Source organism: Rhinoderma darwinii, chromosome 11 (genome assembly GCF_050947455.1).
Source record: "Rhinoderma darwinii isolate aRhiDar2 chromosome 11, aRhiDar2.hap1, whole genome shotgun sequence".
NCBI classification, from domain to species: domain Eukaryota; kingdom Metazoa; phylum Chordata; class Amphibia; order Anura; family Rhinodermatidae; genus Rhinoderma; species Rhinoderma darwinii.
This window is the reverse complement of record NC_134697.1, coordinates 36991406-37010994: the sequence shown is the minus strand read 5'-3', so window position 1 is coordinate 37010994 and position 19589 is coordinate 36991406. Positions and strand designations below refer to the sequence as shown.

At 40.0% G+C, this 19589-nt stretch overlaps 1 protein-coding gene across 4 annotated transcripts in view; it reads left to right on the top strand.

Annotated features, from left to right (window-relative positions):
• Positions 1-19589, top strand: part of SH3PXD2A (SH3 and PX domains 2A) — a 248911-nt gene that overhangs the window by 176441 nt on the left and 52881 nt on the right. For 2 of the 4 annotated variants that reach the window (XM_075841093.1, XM_075841095.1), the window contains exons 7-8: positions 6755-6799; positions 16111-16242. In XM_075841093.1, coding sequence (XP_075697208.1) covers positions 6755-6799; positions 16111-16242 — 177 coding nt within the window. The remainder of the gene's footprint in view (positions 1-6754; positions 6800-16110; positions 16243-19589) is intronic. The other 2 variants (XM_075841094.1, XM_075841096.1) reach the window with 1 other exon arrangement.

Here is a 19589-nt window from a genome sequence, read left to right as displayed (position 1 = left end):
ATAAATATTGGCTGTGCTTTCTACATTTCGTGACTTTTACATATAAGCGACATGTTGTCCATTTACCATTGTAATGTCACAAAATAACTATTTGACTGGAGATTTTTATATTTTTTCGTAAACTGTGCCTTGAATGGTGATTATATCCAGTTAGGAGCTGTTGTCTCATCCGCCGTGTCACATGGGAGGCCAACAGGATTCAAAACAAATATGAACCAGGATGTTGGGGCTGGAGCAGAAGTTTTCACAAACTATTTGGGAAGACTTATTTTCTAAAATTTACATGGTGCAATAAACATATTAACTTTGCAAACACATGTCCCACAGTCCGCTTGGGAGTTGAATGGATCTCTTGTTGTTCAGGCTGTAGAGAGTACCCGGTCAGACTGGCTCCAGTGTCTGCAGCTCCGGGGAAGAGATATCCCAAGGGCTTGATATGTATTAAAGAGAGGTCAAATATTGAACAGTAATATTTGCCTTATTACCATATTTCATGAGCAATCATCACAAGCTACAATATTTATAGAAGAATTATAGCATTATCTCTAGTTGTTTGTATATGAAAAGTCAATATACAGTAGTACCTTGCAAGAAAAAATGTCCATTTACTTACCCATCAAGTTAGAAACCATATGACTAGAACTTCTCCAGCAAGTCCTGACTGGGTCGTCCTGTATGTAAATAGTGTGTTCTTAATTTTCATCCCATCTGGTTACCCAATATCTTCCAGTTTTTTCTCCAACAGTGATTTCCAAAGGATTGAGTCTTCTCCAAAATCAGAAAGCATAGATCGATTGAATATATATCTTTTCATTTGTGTTTATTACTTATGAACTCAACTTCGATTGGATCGGTATTAGGCTACAGTCCGCTAACCGGAGCCGCTGTCAGCTGAGCCGTCAGTCCAGCTGACTGACAGATTCCGCTTACAGCTGTTCCTGTGTGCCTCTACACACAAGATAACCCGAATACTGATCAAATATAAGTTGATCAACTTAGATTTAATCGGTCTTAGGGTAAGGTTGTGTGTCGGAGGCACACGGAGCCGCCGTCAGTCCAGCTGACTGACGGATTCAGTTTACAGCAGCATTATGCAGCTTCTTTGTATAGTGGATACGAAAAAGCTGCAGCGCTAAAACAAAATGAATAAAATAAAATGATATTAGAAAAATTTTTAGGAGGCCAAAACACACACATTACATAGAAAAAAAAAAAAAAATGGCTCCAAAGGTTTTTATAGGCTTTAGGCAATTTTGTCTGTGACATTATATTAATAATGAACATCAGGTTTTTGGAATATTTAGTGAAGGATTAATACTCTATAGAAGTTTCTAGAAAAAAGAGACATTACACAAATGACAATATCTGGTAATACCCAGCGAGCATTCTGAATCTAACCGCTTTTTGCTATCCGGCATTCCAAACCACTTCATGTTGGAGAATTCTATCATTTACTATAGTCTGCTCAGCCTCTACATTTCAACCATTTACATCCATTCAGAAATGTGGGACTCATAATGTTATAACTCAGCAGATTTTAAAAAAATAAAGAAGAAAGAAAAGTTTACTCCCATAAATATATCGAACAAAAAGCAGGAATTCCTTTTTTCTCAAAGCAACGCACAAATTTTTGAAGATGGGCTCCTGTTAATGCTGTAGTAAATCTTAATATCTGTGCGGCTCTTGAAATGTTTTCAACCGTTGATCTGTTTTCTGTTACAACCCAGTTGAGAGTTTGCGTGGTAGAGACTTTTCTAAGTCTTAGCAATGCCTTGGCTATCCTCTTCGCTGGAGAAAGCCAGATGTACAGTTGCAGGAACTCGCAGTACACTGGTACAAGACACTAAATAACATCAATCTTCTCTCACTGCGAAAAGGACAATAATAAAATATTACTGGCGCTGCTATCGGTAGAATCGGGCAGCGGGCCAGCCTAACCCTGGAAACTACTATCTTATTATCAAGTATTGTTTAAATGTTTAAAGAATTTTCTAGGCTTCTCTAAATAAAGTTTATTCATTGAATGATGAAAAAGTTCTGTAACTTTTTAATATACTGTGTACTTCAATTACTCACCATTTTTAATATATCTTTTTGCTCTCAGTGAATGGTCACATTCTTGTTTACATCCGGATGGAAAAAAAAAAACTGAGTCCTAATACTTAGAGCTAAGGGTCTGCTATAGTTTTAGTCACCTTTTGGCAGAACAGTGTCACCTGTTTTCGTAACTTTCGTAGAAGTTAAGATGAAGGGAGATGTGCATATCCGCAGCCACTTCTCCATTCATTGCCCGCCTGTATGCGGTTGCTAGCTGTTATGGCAATCGTTGCATCTATGCGATATTCATGGCATATCCCGTGCATGTGCCATAAATGTCAATGATGGGAACACCCCTTTAAGGAGTGCTTTGTGAACTAGAAAGACTGGACCTCAAACTAAGGTCTTATTCAGAAGGCCAAGTTCGGTCCGTGATATACAGACCGTGTGTCGGCCGCATTTCCAGGACCGAACACAGTTCAGGGAGCCGGACTTCTAGCATCATAGTTATATATGATGTTAGATGTCCCGGCCTCTCCGCGGGAATACTGTCCCATTCATGTTCCCACAGGGAGGCAGGGACTCCTAGCATCATAGATAACTATGATCCTGGGCGCCCAGCTTCCTAAGCTGTGGTCAGTCTTGGAAATATGGCCGACACACTGTCTGTATATCACGGACCAAACACGGCCAGCTGAATAAGGCCTAAAACATTTTAACTTAATATATTGTAGTAAATCTACTTGACAAAGGAGGGATGTGTGCTGCTGATGTGATTTATCTCACAGAGGATTGTCTAGACTAAATACAGTTGTAGAGAAGCCATCAGCTTTGAGAAGTATTAGGTCTTAGGTATTCAGACTCTGGATGTAAACAAGAATGTTTCGTTCACTGAGGTCTACCAGAGATCTTGAATATGGTGAGAAACTGAAAAAAGTTTACTACAAGGGAAAGTGGTAATACTTTCATTATTACTCGAGAATTAAGGACTGTTTTTTTTGTTTAAATATTATCCAATCTTTCTCATTGTAGTGAAATGAAAGCGAATACTTTTTCAAACTTAGAAATATGTTACATATATTTGCATATAATGTTTTTATTATACAGAGTAACAATTAAGATTTTTTTATATAGTACTGGACAAACTAGCAATATGATACAGGCAACCATTTATTGTATTCATCTAGTATTTTTTATTTATTTAAAAAAAATTGGAAATAGAATTCAGATTCTGTCTAGTTGTTCCAAATTCCTATATCTTTAGATAGCATCTTTAGATTTTAATTTACAGCTCCCAAAGAGTGTTCCCATATTTTTGGACCCCTCCTTCTCCAGTATTATTTCAAAATTAGTAAAAATTGTCTTTTGGGTAAGCTGTGTGAAATTGTAATTTTGCCCAGATCAGTTGTCACTCAACTATACCAGAAAAGGGTTACAACAATATAAATATAAGAGAAATAACTCCATCACTTATCTATCCATACAGCGGATATATGAATATAAAATAAGACCATCTTTACTTATAAGTGTATTATTTCCTGTTTTTGTCTTTTTTAGCAGAGTTTCTCCCATTAAAATGTTGGACAAGGCACCATCCAACCCTTTTTAAACCTAGCCTAAGGCCTCATGCACACAGGCTTATGATGGCCCCTTACAACCTCCGAGTTGTACAGAGCTGTAATACGGCTCCAGGACCTCTGTCTGCCTCAGATTTTATGTAGATGTATACAGAGCTCGTATGGACTTTAATAGAGAATCCCAGCATGCTCCATCAGATGCTTCTAGGAAAAAATAATTCTCGAATATAGCGCCATATGGAGCACCATACTGCGGCACACAGCGGGCACATAGTTCCGTGGTACGGATTTACAGGGACTCTGAGTGCCTCTATACAGGTTATTGTGTGCGCATGAGGCTTTAAACAGTCTTCTGGACCAATTACTTTTGAAAATCCTCTCTTTCCTCTGTTACTATTTTCTGTTGAGAGTTATATAATCAGGTTGTAAGTTTCTATATACAAAGATTTCTTCAAACTGGCACCGCAGATCCTGACTCATTCGGTCAAGTATCCCTCCCTGTATTACTCTGCCAGTTGCACACTCATTTTGTAACCACAAAGCTCAATTCCGACTTCCAGCTTTGGACATAATCCCAATGTAACTGTATAAAAACTCAATGGGCCCCAAGCAGGAGAGCTTAGTAGTTATCAGCATGCTCCATGTAAGGGCAAGAAAGTAATGTGAATACTGCTCAAATATGAGTCACCGACCAGCACCATTCAGTATCATATCATTATAGTTTCATTTACTTTTTTCTTAATGATAAATAACCTGTCAGAATTGTTGCAGTGCTGGATTCATCTTTTAACTCTATGGCTGCATTTGTAGCGCGATGCAAGGTTGACCTGCAAATCTGTGTAAAAACACAGATTATTAGGACTTGTGCCAAAAGACTTACTCAACTCTGATTCTCTTAGCTCCTCTGTATAGAACAAACTTCGCTCTCTGACATCTGATAAACTAACTTCTACTTCTTCTGTAAATTAAAAAGACTTTACAAGCACAGAGCTTTAAGCAGGGATTTATACACTCTCCATCGTGCATATATATCCTCTCGTAATGGGATATTGTCAGTGCATACAGTAGTACCCACAGTGCTTATGGCAGCTGCCTATAATAAATAATCTTTTGTCCATTTAGTTTGACAAAATTCAACGGCACCTGCCATGATTCCTATGTCATAGGCCGAGGTCTTTACAGTAGTTTCTTTATAGTGCCAGTCGCTCTTTCTGGCTTACAGCTGTTCCATTGAATGGAAGCACTGCCAGTCTCTGTTTCACTAGGCTGACGGTCTTCTGTCCAATCTGTTACACTAACAAAGACAACTAAAAACCGCATACACACATCACACCGACTCTTCTTCACTAGACTGGGGGAGAGGATGGGTTTGAGCTAATTCCTGGTGTCAGCTGGGCAATTGTAGGCAACTAAAAATATACAAACCGGGCACTCCTAGGGTAGTGGATCAAGGGTGTTAACGCAGATTGACTCCTAGAGCTTCTCTAGTCTGTTGTCATCTGTGCTGATTTTTAAGGAAAAAAAGGGCACAGGTGACAATGCAGGGGTGAAATTCTAGAAGACGCACTCTTATTGCATCTATCATCATTGATTGCGATGGTAGTAAGAACAGCTATCAATATGTGTGCATGTAGACTGAAGTTTCTTCTTCAAAAATGTTTAATAGTGGAGTCACTGCTTTGACCTAATTCATTCGAAACGTACAGTATGTCGACTGATCTGAGAATTCCAGTAAAAAAAAAAAATCTGGATTTTATATCCTTGCCCAAGCCAATCTCCTGCAGGCACATTCTATAAAATAATGCCCCTTGCTTTGTATATTGCTTTGTTTGCGTGGGCAAGCCTGCTTTCCTGGAGCCTATACGTCACATGTGTCAATGATAAATCTTTTTTTCTTCTTAACACTGGGAACAATTTATATTGAAGTTTTTAAAAGGAAATCCAAATGCAAAACAGATGTGGCAAAACTGCAGGAACACTTGCTGAGTTGTTTGTTTCCATATCTTTTTTTCACCTTGGTTTGGGCACACCAAAGATTCATTAAATTGACTTTGCCTTTAGTGAGTTACCATTCGAGTGGTGTAAAGAAAACATACTACATACCTATTTCGACAATATTATTATATTTATACTTTTTCTTAATGAATACTGAATCATATAAGGCAATGCTCATTCCATAGTTATGGACAGTCAGCTTTATGTATGATGGGCCTAGGAAGCCTGAGGCTTTTGGGAATTGCAGGACCCAACAAGCCTAATCCGATCTGCCTAAGGGTATGTGCACACACACTAATTACGTCCGTAATTGACGGACGTATTTCGGCCGCAAGTACCGGACCGAACACAGCGCAGGGAGCCGGGCTCCTAGCATCATACTTATGTACGATGCTAGGAGTCTCTGCCTCGCTGCAGGACAACTGTCCCGTACTGTAATCGTGTTTTCAGTACGGGACAGTTGTCCTGCAGCGAGGCAGGGACTCCTAGCATCGTACATAAGTATGATGCTAGGAGCCCGGCTCCCTGCACTGTGTTCGGTCCGGGACTTGCGGCCGAAATACGTCTGTCAATTACGGACGTAATTAGTGTGTGTGCACATACCCTAAGGGTTCGGTCCCACAGAGAGGCAGCTTAAACCACGCCTTTATTCAGTAGCCAATGGCTGCACGATTGTGCCGGTAATACCTGCAAGTGAGCCGGCTTCAACCATTGAAAACATTGATGGCCTATGCTTCGAATTTGTGATATTTATATACCCAAATGACATTAATATACCCTAATATAGGATATGGAGACAGAGGTGGTCCTAAAGGTAAAACAAATACTCTATAAAATTATAATTCCTCCTAAGATATATGATGGTTCTGTAGACTTCTACAGAATTCTCTTAAGTATTTTTTATCAGTAATAATTATACACTACCATTATTAATAAGAAAGATATTAATATAACTGGCCACTTAATCGTAACACAGGCCATTTTGATGAGATTGTAGATTTTTTTTCCTTTAGAAAATATATATTTTTTCTTGGTGACAAATGTCAAAATCTTATTTGCCATCTGTTATTTCTTACTGTACAAATTGTTTAATGCTCATTATTCGTTTGTGATTCTTTCATTGCTGCATCATTGGATACCGGAAGTTTGGATGTCCAGTTTGTGTGAGATTCCAAAGGCTGAAGCCAAAGGTAGTACACTTCTGTGTGCTGTGTATCCCGGTGTGTTATGCAAAATTATATTACAAATAGTGCATGTGGATAACTACAAAAGAGAGGTGTACCTTGCATGATATTACCACCGCTGGTTTGCTTCATGGCCTACAATTTACTAACATTTCATGCCACTAGATTACATTGTTTTAGGATTAACAAGACACCTAGCAAAACACATAGTGGCTCTGGTACAAGATTGTTGTTTTGCTGCAGTATTTTTTAATTATAGCCTTGAAAAAGGTTGTTTCATCACAGACAACCACTTTAATGGAAGAGCCACCGCATCGATCAGCTGATTGCTGACTGCCTATACGGTTTGTCTGCAGCGGCCGCTACAGGGGAAATGTAGTATTGCATAGACGCCATTCAGATAAATGGACGTTCACACAATACATGGATGACTTGAGTCCGCCAGAGCAAGAGCCACTGCTTGTCAGCAGCTCTCCTCTCTGGCTCTTAGATGTGGTCCCCAAGGAGTCATCTATGGCATCCATTTGCTCTAATAGGGCATTCGGACGAGGCTATGATAGAACAACCCCTTAAAAGGGGATTTTGAACCAAAACATAAAATTAGAGGTTAGAGCAGCAACCAGTTAGAATTATGTTTTTATTAATTTTTTTACTTATACAGATATTGCCATTTTTCTGTTTTATGGCTGTACTTAACAGAAACATAAAGACTGAATATTGCTCTAAATTCTAATTTACTAATAAAACTATTTTTACATTTTGAATGTAAATCCTCTCCTCTGACAGAGCATTCTACAGCTAGTCTTTCCATACAATGGAATTGTAGGGTGGCGATCTTAATCGCGTTTATCCCACAATATCGGCCATTAGTGTTCTAATAATGTACATATTTCCTAGTTTTTGTCCACTTTGTGTGTAGAATACACAGATTACACATTTGGTCTAATCTCATTGTGATATGTGGAATTTGTTTAATATGAGTTTAGATGTGAAGTGAATAAAAAAAAAACAACTCCCTTTCTGTGACCATTTCAATTCTGTGTAGCATAATCCACAAATTATATTTGTGTAGACCTCAGTGCATGCTGTGATAAAGTTATTGTTGTCATTTAGCAAATCATTGTGATATACATTATTACAGTTTTATCCAAAGCCCTGATATAAATAATGTATGGACAACTTTCGACAAATACTAATAAGAACTGTAAATTGCTGCTCCTGTCTTTGGCTCATCAACAAAATCGATATCATGACAGCTGTCCCGAGTTTTTCAGACTCCTGGATGGCAAATTTTCTTAGCTAAAAGGTATTGAGCAATAGACATAGAAAGGGCGTATATTTCACTGACTAACTAGACAGTATCGCTGTATTCCTATTTATATAATTTCACAATTCCTTTTACCACGTCTATTCCCCATTCTCCAGCTAAAACGTATGACTGTAAATTTACCTAAATTCAATAAAGTTTCTAAATTGTATAAAATAGAGGTATCTGATTGTGTGGGGTTCATGTGAATTTCCCTAAAGGATATGCACACCTTTGAACCAAAATGTTCTTTTTAATAAATCAATGATTTAAGTGATATAAACTAAAGTTTGGCTAAAGGATAACTAAATTTTGATTGGTTTTGGGTCCCATCACTGAGACCCCCATGAAACACTGAAACTGTAAAGGATTTGCCAGACACAGGTTCTGTGTCGACGCCCGTGGGCAATCAGTCTGCACCTGCTCCTATGTCTGTGAGACTAACTCCATCTTCCACCACTTAGGATGGAAGGCTTAGGAGTGGGAGAGCCTATCACAGCCTGGCCAGACGGAGCTAGCTCCCGCCCTCTGTCTATTTATACCTGCCTTTCCTGTTCCTCCTTTGCCTGTGATTCTTCTATGCTTGCTTCCTGGCTTGCTGCTGCTTGTACTTTTGATCCTCTGCTTGTTATTGACCTTGGCTTTCTGACCACTCTCCTGCTCAGCGTTTTGTACCTCGCTCTCTCCTGGTTTGACTCGGCTCGTTCACCACTCTTGTTGCTCACGGTGTTCCGTGGGCAGCTGCCCCGTTTCCCTAGCTTCTGTGTACCCCTGTCTGTTTTGTCTGTCTTGCACTTACTGAGCGTAGGGACCGTCGCCCAGTTGTACCCCGTCGCTTAGGACGGGTCATTGCAAGTAGGCAGGGACTGAGTGGCGGGTAGATTAGGGCTCACCTGTCTGTCTCCCTACCCTGTCATTACAGAAACAAAGCATCAGAAGCGCTCGTGAGTGCTGTGCCGCTCGGTTTCTGATCGGCTTTCCTCGGAAAGCCGGATGAGTGGTGTATGGTCTCATAGACTTTCCATTGAGCCTGTACACCGCTCCAAGGACAGCCGATCAGAAACTTTTAGTGATTGGTGGGGGTCTCAGTGGTTGACAAAAAAGCTTCTGACAGTTCACTATTACATGGCGAAAGTTTATTAAACATTTAGTTACCCTTTAAAACAACTTTTAAATTGACTTTAATTAATTTTTTTTACAGGATACAGCTTCTATGTATCCTGTATACACAGAAGCTTTATCGTTCTGTGAAAGTCGCAGACGTCCGTACAGCTGAGCTAACGGCTCGGCTGAACGCTGTTTCTCCGTGTCTCTGACACACAGGATCCAATAATACTAATTATGCTAATAATGACCACATCTAAGTACATAACCGCTTTAACCAGGGTTTTTCTTCACGCTCTCTTTGTCTATGACATCGACTCTTTTTTTTACAGTGTCATTGCAATAACACTAAAAGGTGTTGAATTTTGTTCGTACAAAGTTTACTGTAGATGGCAAGAATATATAAAACCATCTTCTTCCACATATTTCAGGTTTTGCTGATGTCTATTCTGAGAGTGTTTATTTTCTATACCCAACAGCAGTGATACCATATAAACAGGCCCAATAAATTGTAAACTAAGGATAGAAGGCAATTCCTAAAGCAAAAAAAATGTGTTCTCTGTTGGTATGTGACCTATCGCAATGTTCTGCTTTTTTGTTTTTCATGCTTTCTAATGATTAAGCATAAAGCGTATAATCTTGAGATTTTTATTGCAAACTCTATTGTCATATGACCTCTCATAAGTCAGATATAAAGCTTTTACAATGTGTGTATAAATAAATTTCCATGCGGACAGGTTATACGAACAGATCGTGTTAATTCTGGTGAAATTATGCTGCATAGATGGTTTCCATAATTGCAAACATTTTGCTTTAGATCTTTCCTACTTCTGGTCTGTCGGAAAATTTGCAGTAGACTTTATCCTAAACACTGAAAATTTTCCATTCACAGTACAAATATGTTTTCAGAAACCTCCATATTTTAGAGTAAAGGTGTTGTCTCATTGCAGACAATCCATTTAATATGAGAGGTCCGGCTTCTAGGACAGCTGATTTTTCTAGGGGAAGATTTGGCCAGCTATATATTTACCCTGTAGTGTCTGCTACATGGAAAATATAATATAACTAGAAAAAGTACCCAGCGCTGCCCGGGTATAACGTGTTGGTCTGTCTGTTTGTGTGTTCACTGGATTTGTTCCAAGGGTGCCCAGGATTCTGATCCATGCCCCCATATTTTCTTGGGAAATCGCTTGTAGCCCTATATACCCCAGCAGTTACACACTGTTTATTTGAATTCTAACTTCCTGAATACCTAACCGCTAAACTGGTTGGAAATGGAGCCATAAGAATGTGACAGAGCCTGTTATTTAACAACATTGGCAGTTTTAGTAACAGTTGGCCATAGACTATGGTTGGATCATAATTGAAAACCGCATCATGCATGAAAGCCCACACATTAGCACGCTGAACATGATGTTCTCTATCAGCTTGCTGACTGGCCTGTGTACGAGCAGGAGTCTCTGCGCTTCTGAGAGCCACCTGCCTGATTTGTTGCTGAGAAAGCCAGAGTTTGCTGAGGAGTTTCAGCAGCTCGATCAGCAGTATGACGCATTTGATCAGCTTGCAGTTGGGCAAGAGGAGTCCCTGCAGCGAGTAATGCAGCTTTCCTCCTGGCCATCAGTAATCTGATTGGTTGCTATAAGTAACCGCTCCCCTGTACCTTCCCATTTAGGATTATCTTGTAAAGTGCACTACCTGCTACTGCCAGATAAAAACATCTTTACTATAAAAGCGAATGTCTGTATTTGCTTTTATAGTATTGGATCATGATCATGTGATAATGGCTGATAACAGAGAACAGCAAGGTCGGGACATTTACGAAAACATTCCTGAATACCCAACGTACCTATGTGCCAAATTTGGGGTCAAATAGTTCAGGTGTGTGGATGCCTATAGAGGACGACAAACAGACATTTGCTATAATGGCTGATAACCGAGAACAACGGCAAGGTTGGGACATTTACAAAAACCTTCCTAGACACCCGATGTACCTATGTGCCAAATTTGAGGTCAAATGGTTCAGGCGTTTTGATGCCTATAGAGGACAGACAGACAGACAGACAGATATTCACTTTTATAATATAGAATAGTAGAGTTCCCCGGCTTCACACTGGTCCATTTGTTTGTTGTTTGTGTGTGTGGTTAAAAACTTAATTTCCTACTGATATGAAGCCAACATATCCAATAAAGTCAAAGTGCAAGGTTCCTTTTTGGAGGCATGACTGGTCTGAAAGAGTTTCAATTTATGAGAATGCCCAAATCCAGTATAGGTTCAGTTCGTTCACGGCGAGCAACACGTAGATTAAAAAAAATAGCTTGTTTGTTCCGGAAACCTGTAAATCCGTCTCGCGGGAAAAAGACGCCTCCGCTTCCCATTGAAATCAATGGGAGGCATTTTAGGGCCGTTTTTGACGAGTTTTGCGGCGCCGTTTCCAAGGCAAAAAAACTCGCCTAATTTGGAGCTTCTTTTGAGGCTTCTTTTCAGCCATTTTTTGAGGCGTTTTTCATAGTGTTTAATGGAAAATCAGCTCTAAAAAGTACTACTTTTTACGGAGCGTCTTTATACGGATGCCGCATATGAACTAAATGCTGTTTTTCCAATTGATTTCAATGGGCAGATGTTTGTAAGCGTTCAGCTTCCGTTTTTTCAGGCGTTTTTCGAGGCGTAAGAATGAAGTACCTGCGAGCTTCTATTGGTTAATACAGGTCATCTGATGTTATATGAAGGTCCTTGATGTGGAAGCCAGTGGTGTCCTATCTGCTTTTGTGAATATGTCAAGAATGGTAGGTCCAGTATAAACCTTCGGACGTGCGTGATTTACTTATGTGACCAATTTGGTGCAGATTTGTCCAGTCGTTTGGCCGTGCATAAAGAGCATGCAACAAACGACAGGCAGCAGAAATGTGTGTGTGTGTGTGTATATATATATATATATATATATGTGTATATATATATATATATGTGTGTGTGTATATATATACATACATACATACATACACACACACATATTACGGCAGACACTCAGATGAATGGCTGTCCATGTAGTACATGGATGGTCCTAGTCCACCAAAGTGAGAGTTGCTGCTTGTTAGTGGCTCTCCGCACTGGCGCATGGAGGGGCCACTCCCCCTCCTCTTTGATATCCATTTTCTCTAATTGGATATATGGACAGGGGCTAACCAGAATAGGACAACCCCTTTAAATAGCCCAGAATCCTTGTCCGATGAAGAAAACAAGTAGAACTGGTTTTGAAATAAAGCAACATTTCCACTTTGAAAATCGTTTTGTAGTCCATATCTAGATATAATCTTAATAAAATTACTAATTTTGCAGATATGTCACTTTACTTAACTATTTATGATCCGTAGCTACAATATGTAGGAAAGCTGCAATCTGATTTCTGTTAGTTGGTACTAGAAGCAATCCACACTCTTCCTATAGACACACTTAGCTGGGCGACTATAATAGATTGGTATGCATGCTGCATGCTGGGAGTTGTTTATTTTCTACATCAGATTACATGAAAAATTACACTTCTCAGAACGAATATAAACAGAGCATACTCTGTACAGACACTGAACCAGCAGGGGTTCCTCTTAGTTATTAGTTCATAAGACTAGAATTTTGAATGCAGCTTCAGATAAGTATAGACTATAAGGGCTCAATCAGACGAACGTGATTAACGTTCGTGTGCTGCGCATGGAAATCACGCGCAGCACATGGACCCATTGATTTTAATTGGGCCGTTCACACATGCGTGAGTTTTCACGCAGCGAGAGTCCGTTGCATGTCCTATATTGGTGCGTTTTCCCGCACCTATGCGCCCATTGAAGTCAATGGGTGCGTGAAATCCACAAACCGCACACGGATGCACATCCGTGTGCAGTGCGTGATTTACACATCAATTCAATTGAATATAATATTTTTTTTTAAAAAGATGTGCTTTGCGAGTGCGTGTATAACGCATGCCACTCACAAAGCACACTGATGCATAACGCAACACACACGGACCAGATTCACACGCGTTTTTCACGCACATGAATATGATACGCTCATGTGAATGTAGCCTAATACACTCCGGACCAGTATGATAAATTGAGTAACATATTTACAAAATTTATGAAAATTTTTAAAAGTAAAAGTTGAAATAATCTAATAAGAGTAGATCAGATATAAAAATGTCAAATCTGTATGAAGTTATATGTTCTGCGGTTTCCTTCCACATTCTAAAAACATATTGGGGACAATGACTTTAATGAGTGATTGATTATAGTCTGTTTGCACTATGTTAGCATTGGGAAATAAATACTAAAATAGATACAATATTAGCACATAATCAAATTATTTTTTTAGATGAGAAGTGTTTTTTTGTATAAGTAAATAAAATATTCACTTATATGTCCTGTCAACATTTCCGCTCCCACTGGGCACTGTATATGATGTGTCCTTGTGACTTGTCTTTAGACCTGAGGTGACCTGTGGACATTAAGGGCTGGATAGTGACGTGTCCTTTTGGGGAAAAAAATATAGAGCAGACACAAGATACACATTGCCATGATTGTTGTAGAGATGATCCCCCAACCACCCATTCTGTTGACACATGCTCTTTAAAAGTCTTTGCAGAAATGGTTTTATTTTTCCATATATTTAAGATTTGGTTCCTTTTGTCTTCTCCTTCCGTTACTACAATGAAAGTGTCCATCCTGATCAGAACATTCCTGACACCATTTCGGTGTCTGCTCATTTCTCATCATAATGTCTTGATGCTCCAAATCAGCTTAAAAGTATAAAAAAAAAACAACAAATGTCCGAACAATATGTTCTTGTTGATCATTTATACGTAACTGGACTTGAGTTAGTACTTCCTTTACCTCTATGTAAGCTGGAAAAGGTTAAGGCCCCATGCACACGACCGTGCCCGCAATCACGGCCCGCAAAATGCAAAAGAACGGACATTTTCCATAATTTTCGGTACATTTCTACGGCACGGACACCCATCCGTAGCGCTACGGAAAGGTGCCCGCGTTCAATGAAAGTGAATGAGTCCATTTTTGCGGAGCGCAATTGCGGTCCGCAGAAACTGAGGTTTTTTATAGTCGTGTGCATGGGGCCTTAAACGGGTGCTGATGTTGGGTCATTAGGCTTAGCTCACAGTGGGTGTTTTGAGTTCATCCCAAAAGTGTAAGACTCAGGATTGTTCTGGCCAGTTAAGGTCTTCTACACGAGACTCAACAAATCATTTTGTTCTGAACCTCACTTCATGTATTGTCGTGCTAAAAATTAGAGGAGCCTTCCCCAAAGCAACCCGTTCTAGTAGGGCAGACATTTAATGGACTGACCGAAAGGTGGCATCATAACAGTAACACCATACAAGTCACACTATGGGCTATTCTTCTGTTGTTAGTCTGTGCAGGTTGCATGGCTGTGTGCATGGTGATCTATACCTGTTAGCATTGTTTGTGGCTAAAATGCTAAATTTTAAGCATGTTAAATAATGTAAGAAAATGCATGTGAGATTAAAAAAGTTTCCATCGATTCAAAACATTTAGATCAGACATAAATATCATCTCTCCATTCAAGTATCTTCACATATATGACCAACATATTCCTCGGCACTGTATATAGTATTCTCTCACATTAACCCCTGTCCTGTGGGGCTATACAATCAAATTTAACAATGTTTTCTTGAGAAAACAATAAACCTAAGTATAGTTTTGGAGTGCTGATGGAAGTCTATGCATACTTGGAGTGAATAAGCAGATTACATGTCGCCCTGGTCAGATTCGAACTCATGGCCCAATTGCTATAAGGCAGAAATGCTAGTTACGGAGCCATTAGGTCAAAGTTTCCTCTTTTTCTCTTCTCAGCTGACATTAGGTTGGCTTATTGTCTACAATAGAACGACATTGGGTCACCCGGTCTTCGTCAATGGGAGGGAAACCACAGCCACTTCATGTTAGTGATCCATGCTAGTCCCACTGATAAGACCACCACCATTCAGACATTTATGGCATATCCTGTCCATATACCACATATGCATTTTATTGGAAAACCCATAAATTCTTCTGTGGGCAGCTTATTCCTTTTTTTTAATATTGTGTATAGTCATTGTTCAATGACCAGACCCAATACTGTGAGTGAGAACTCTATTAAACCTGCAGATTGGTTATTATTTGGTATAAAGTTTATCTAAAGGGGTTAAATTAACAAAAGGTTGAGGGACTGCTGCATTATATATATATGGAAAATCCTGTTAGAAAGAATCTGGCTGTGACTTTACGTCTGCTGCTTGAAGTAAACAGTACAGACCTTCTCCTCCCTTTCTCTCTATTCCCCCCCCCCCCCCTCGTCGTCTCCTGGCTATTCCCTGCCTCCCTCCCTCCTTAGTCAGTTTTACTCATGTGTTTCTGTTTAAGAACTGCAGTGCAAATGAATATGATTGGCGTCTACAGTCCCCTCTTGACTTCCAGCTGGAGTCATACGAGAAAGCACTTTTCCTTGCAGTGTAGAGCCGTTTACTTTCTCTATTAGTTTACATGGGGTTTTAGCTGCAATTTCACTCTAGTCACTTGTTTTTTTTCTAAATCCTTGCTGGTCAAACTATAAAGAATTGAACCAGCTCCGACATGAAGCCCTGTGATTGATTGTCCATCTTTCTCCAACATTTATTTTTTTTCTCCTTTTTTTCTTTTTCCATCAAATGTTCCTCCGTGCTCTTTTTTCAAGGGCCAGAAAGGGAGACATCTATATGGCCAGCCCTTTGGACCTATGCTGCAAGCCAAGATTGTGTTCTTATTGGCTAAAATCTGTTGACAAGTTGGCCTATCATGAATCGGATGGACGTAGGTCGCTCTCGAGGGACGATGTCTGGAAGGTGGCTTACGGCTTGCTTTTTCCCATCCCCAGGTGCTGATGGCAACTCTGAACCCATGATCCTGGAACAATATGTTGTGGTGTCCAACTATGAGAAGCAAGAAAACTCGGAGATCAGTCTGAAAGCTGGGGAGATCGTGGATGTCATAGAGAAAAATGAAAGCGGTGAGACACCTTTTGTATTATTTTTGTAATATTTTTGTCTTTTATTCTTACAACTGCGTCCTGTGCTCCCCTCCCATCCGCAGGGTTGTACATTAACTACATCTGGTACTGAACTTGGCTCAGGAGGTAAAACGTTTCCCCAGTTGATTTGGGCTCGGAGCCAAAAATATTGCCTTGCTTCGTAAGAATGTCTCCTATGCCTTATGTATGGATGAGTAATATCACTGTTTTAAGTATAGGGGCACAATCTACATGTTTTTGTATGGGTGTCATTTGTCAACTGAGACAGCTGTAAAAGTTTTATTCATTATCAAGCAATTAATAGTTAACCATGTTTCTCTTTTTCCCCCCTCTTACGCAAGCAACCTAAGAGCCAGGCATTGTGTGACTGTTTCTGAATTGTGCAGCCACACATTGCAGGACCCTTGAGCTACGTGTATTGGATGGGAGGCTCTATGAAGTCAAACTGGATAGCTGTCATTTTTGGCACACACCATACAAGTTTCTTTTCCATTCAAGACCTGCAAAACTTATTCATACATCACAAATTTAGGTCTTATTTTTGTTACTTGTTTATTGCTACTCTATTATAGGTCTCCTAGTAAATGAAAAAGTAAGCTTCTCAATGATTGGCTGGTATTGTGTATTGACAACCATAGTGACATAAGCAAACCGTGAAGTTGTTCCGGCTGAGCATTTAGTTAATACCATGTGTGTTTACATTCTGGCTGCTTGGTTTTTAGTTTTGCAAGTATCCCGTATCCCTTTATACCATGGACTGTACATTTGTATTAGGCTTTGTTGCTACATGCTGCTGAGCGGTCTCATTGTGCACATTGCAGGCTAGTCTCCAGAACTCCTGTAAATGTGGCTGTCTGGGAGAACATTTCAACGATCAGTTATTCTTTCTGCGGTTGGGATAGAAGCAGTGGGTGGAGACCTGAAATCAAAGTGTCAGCAACCGTTTCTGCTGCCTGGGTTGGTAAAAAAAATATATATTTTAGGAAGAAGGCATTGGCAATTTGTTCCATACACCATGAGCCAGTAATGTTTGAGATTTTGCTACCGCAATGGAGAATTCCAGAAATCGTGCTAGTTTATATGTGGTCCTGCCGAGCCTATGATAGTCCATCATGCTTTTTTTGACGTATTATTATTTAAGTCCATTTACTTTCTTATAATTGTATACTTGTGCTTCCTATATGACTCTGCAATAATGTGTAGATATTCTATTAGCAATATTAAACAGGACTTTAAAGGGATTTAGGTAAATAATGCTGTGCTTATTGGGCAAGTGCTATTTATTCATTGCTCTATGTGATACGGCAGCCATTTTGGCCTAGTGTATGTAAACACACACTGCTCCCCTCCCCCTGCAGCCTCAATCACTGAGATCAACCCTAAAGAACCAAATTTTAGCATAGTCAATATTAGAAAGTTTGGTTGACACATGGTGGTTGTGATGAGAAAGGAGCCCCACCTCTACCTCATCCCTAAAACTGCTCTCTAGGGGAAGGATGTGGAGCACTATAAAAATAAAATCCAGCGTGCCATAAAAACGTTAACATTTTTTTAAAGGGTTTGTCTCAGCTAGGCATTGGTGGCATATTGCTATTATATACCTAAAAATCCTAATAATTTAGGTCTTTCCGCTGTGACCCCAAATATCGCTAGAATGAAGTGGCAGCTCTGTTCGGCTTTATCCAGCCATTGACTATAATTACCCGAACGTGTGGTCTCTGAAGGATGCCAGTTGGAGCAAACCGTAAAAAAACTAGCACAGGGCTTTCCTCGCACTACTGCCGCTTTGCTCTAATGATCGATGTGGGTAACAGTGGCCACTGATTGGAGTTTTGTGCTTTGCTCTAATGATCGATGTGGGTAACAGTGGCCACTGATTGGAGTTAAGTGGCATATCCTATATACCCCATGGAGTTCTCCATATGGGGTATTATATGTAAACAAACAATTCAACCTTTTGGGGCTGCTGTCTCTACAGTATTGGATTAGGTATCTTCGATGCACAGATGAAACTATTATTATGAGGCTCACTCTACAGCTATACAGAACATGTGCATGTCTTTTTGTTTTTCAATTGCATTATATGCATACACAGAACTTTCTATCAATTATGACTTCGATTATTTGTGAATTCACCAAAAACAAATCATAGACGCCAGTGGTAAGTAATTTTCCCTAAAGTCCGCTTCAAAAGGGGTTGCCTACTGTCGTGTTAAAGGCCACACAATCATGGCAGAAGAAGGGCTGCCAGAAGATCCTTTTGTTCTGTGGTGGACCAGTCCAACTCTCTGTTGAAGGTCAAACAGATGCTACTATATAAATGCATGGTGTTATAGTGTCACAGCAATTCTATCTTTGTAACAAAACATAATGAAAGTCTGCCAAGTACCTTAGGGCCCTTTTACACAGGCCAATTATTGGGCAAAAATGCGTTCACGGAACGATCTTTCCCGATTATTGGCCTGTGTAAAGGAAGGGCAACAATCAGCCGATGAAAGAACAAACGCTCATTCGTCGGGTGATTGTATCGTTTTAAATGCAGGAAACATTATCGTTGTCGGCTGCACATCTCCCTGTGTAAACAGGGTGGCGTGATGCCGACAAGATAGAAATGTATGGGGACGAGCGAGTGTAGATGAGCGTTCGTCCCCTTACTAGCTATTTGTGAAAGGAACAAATAAGCGCCATCAACGTGCTGTCTCTTTTATCTACGTTCGTTTACACGGCCCACGTCAGGCCGTGTAAGACCACCTTAATTAACAATTCAGTTATATCAACAAATGCTGCGGTGGCCAAACAGTAGATTCCATCATCTACAAGTAAACCTCAGAGTGGGGACAAGTAGACCTCATGGTTCCGACCACCGTGTTTAATAATTTGCAGTATTATCCTCAGAGCTCCACATGTGCCTATCCCTCTTTAATTGTATACTAGTGGCACTTTGTAATCACCTTTCTTACTACAGTTTGTTTTGTAAGTGGCGCATGAGCTACTAAATGTCTATACACTTTGACGTCACACAAGCGTCCTGACATGTGTAGACTGACACGTGTAGGTTGTACACGTGTGTATCTCCCCCTTCCCTGTAGTACAGGTCCTCACACATCACTTACTACTTATCTCCACTTCTTCATGGCTCTCCCACTTCCTCCCTGTCTCCAGTGGGATTGTGTTTCACATGCTGGGCAGCAGATAGTGTGTCTCAGTAGCAGACAGTGTGTTATTACAACACTACCTTAGACCTTGTAATAGAGGGGCATGCAGGCAGCTGTGAATATAGGCAATGCCTGTGAGAGGGGAGAGGAGTCACGGTAACTGTAGTCCTG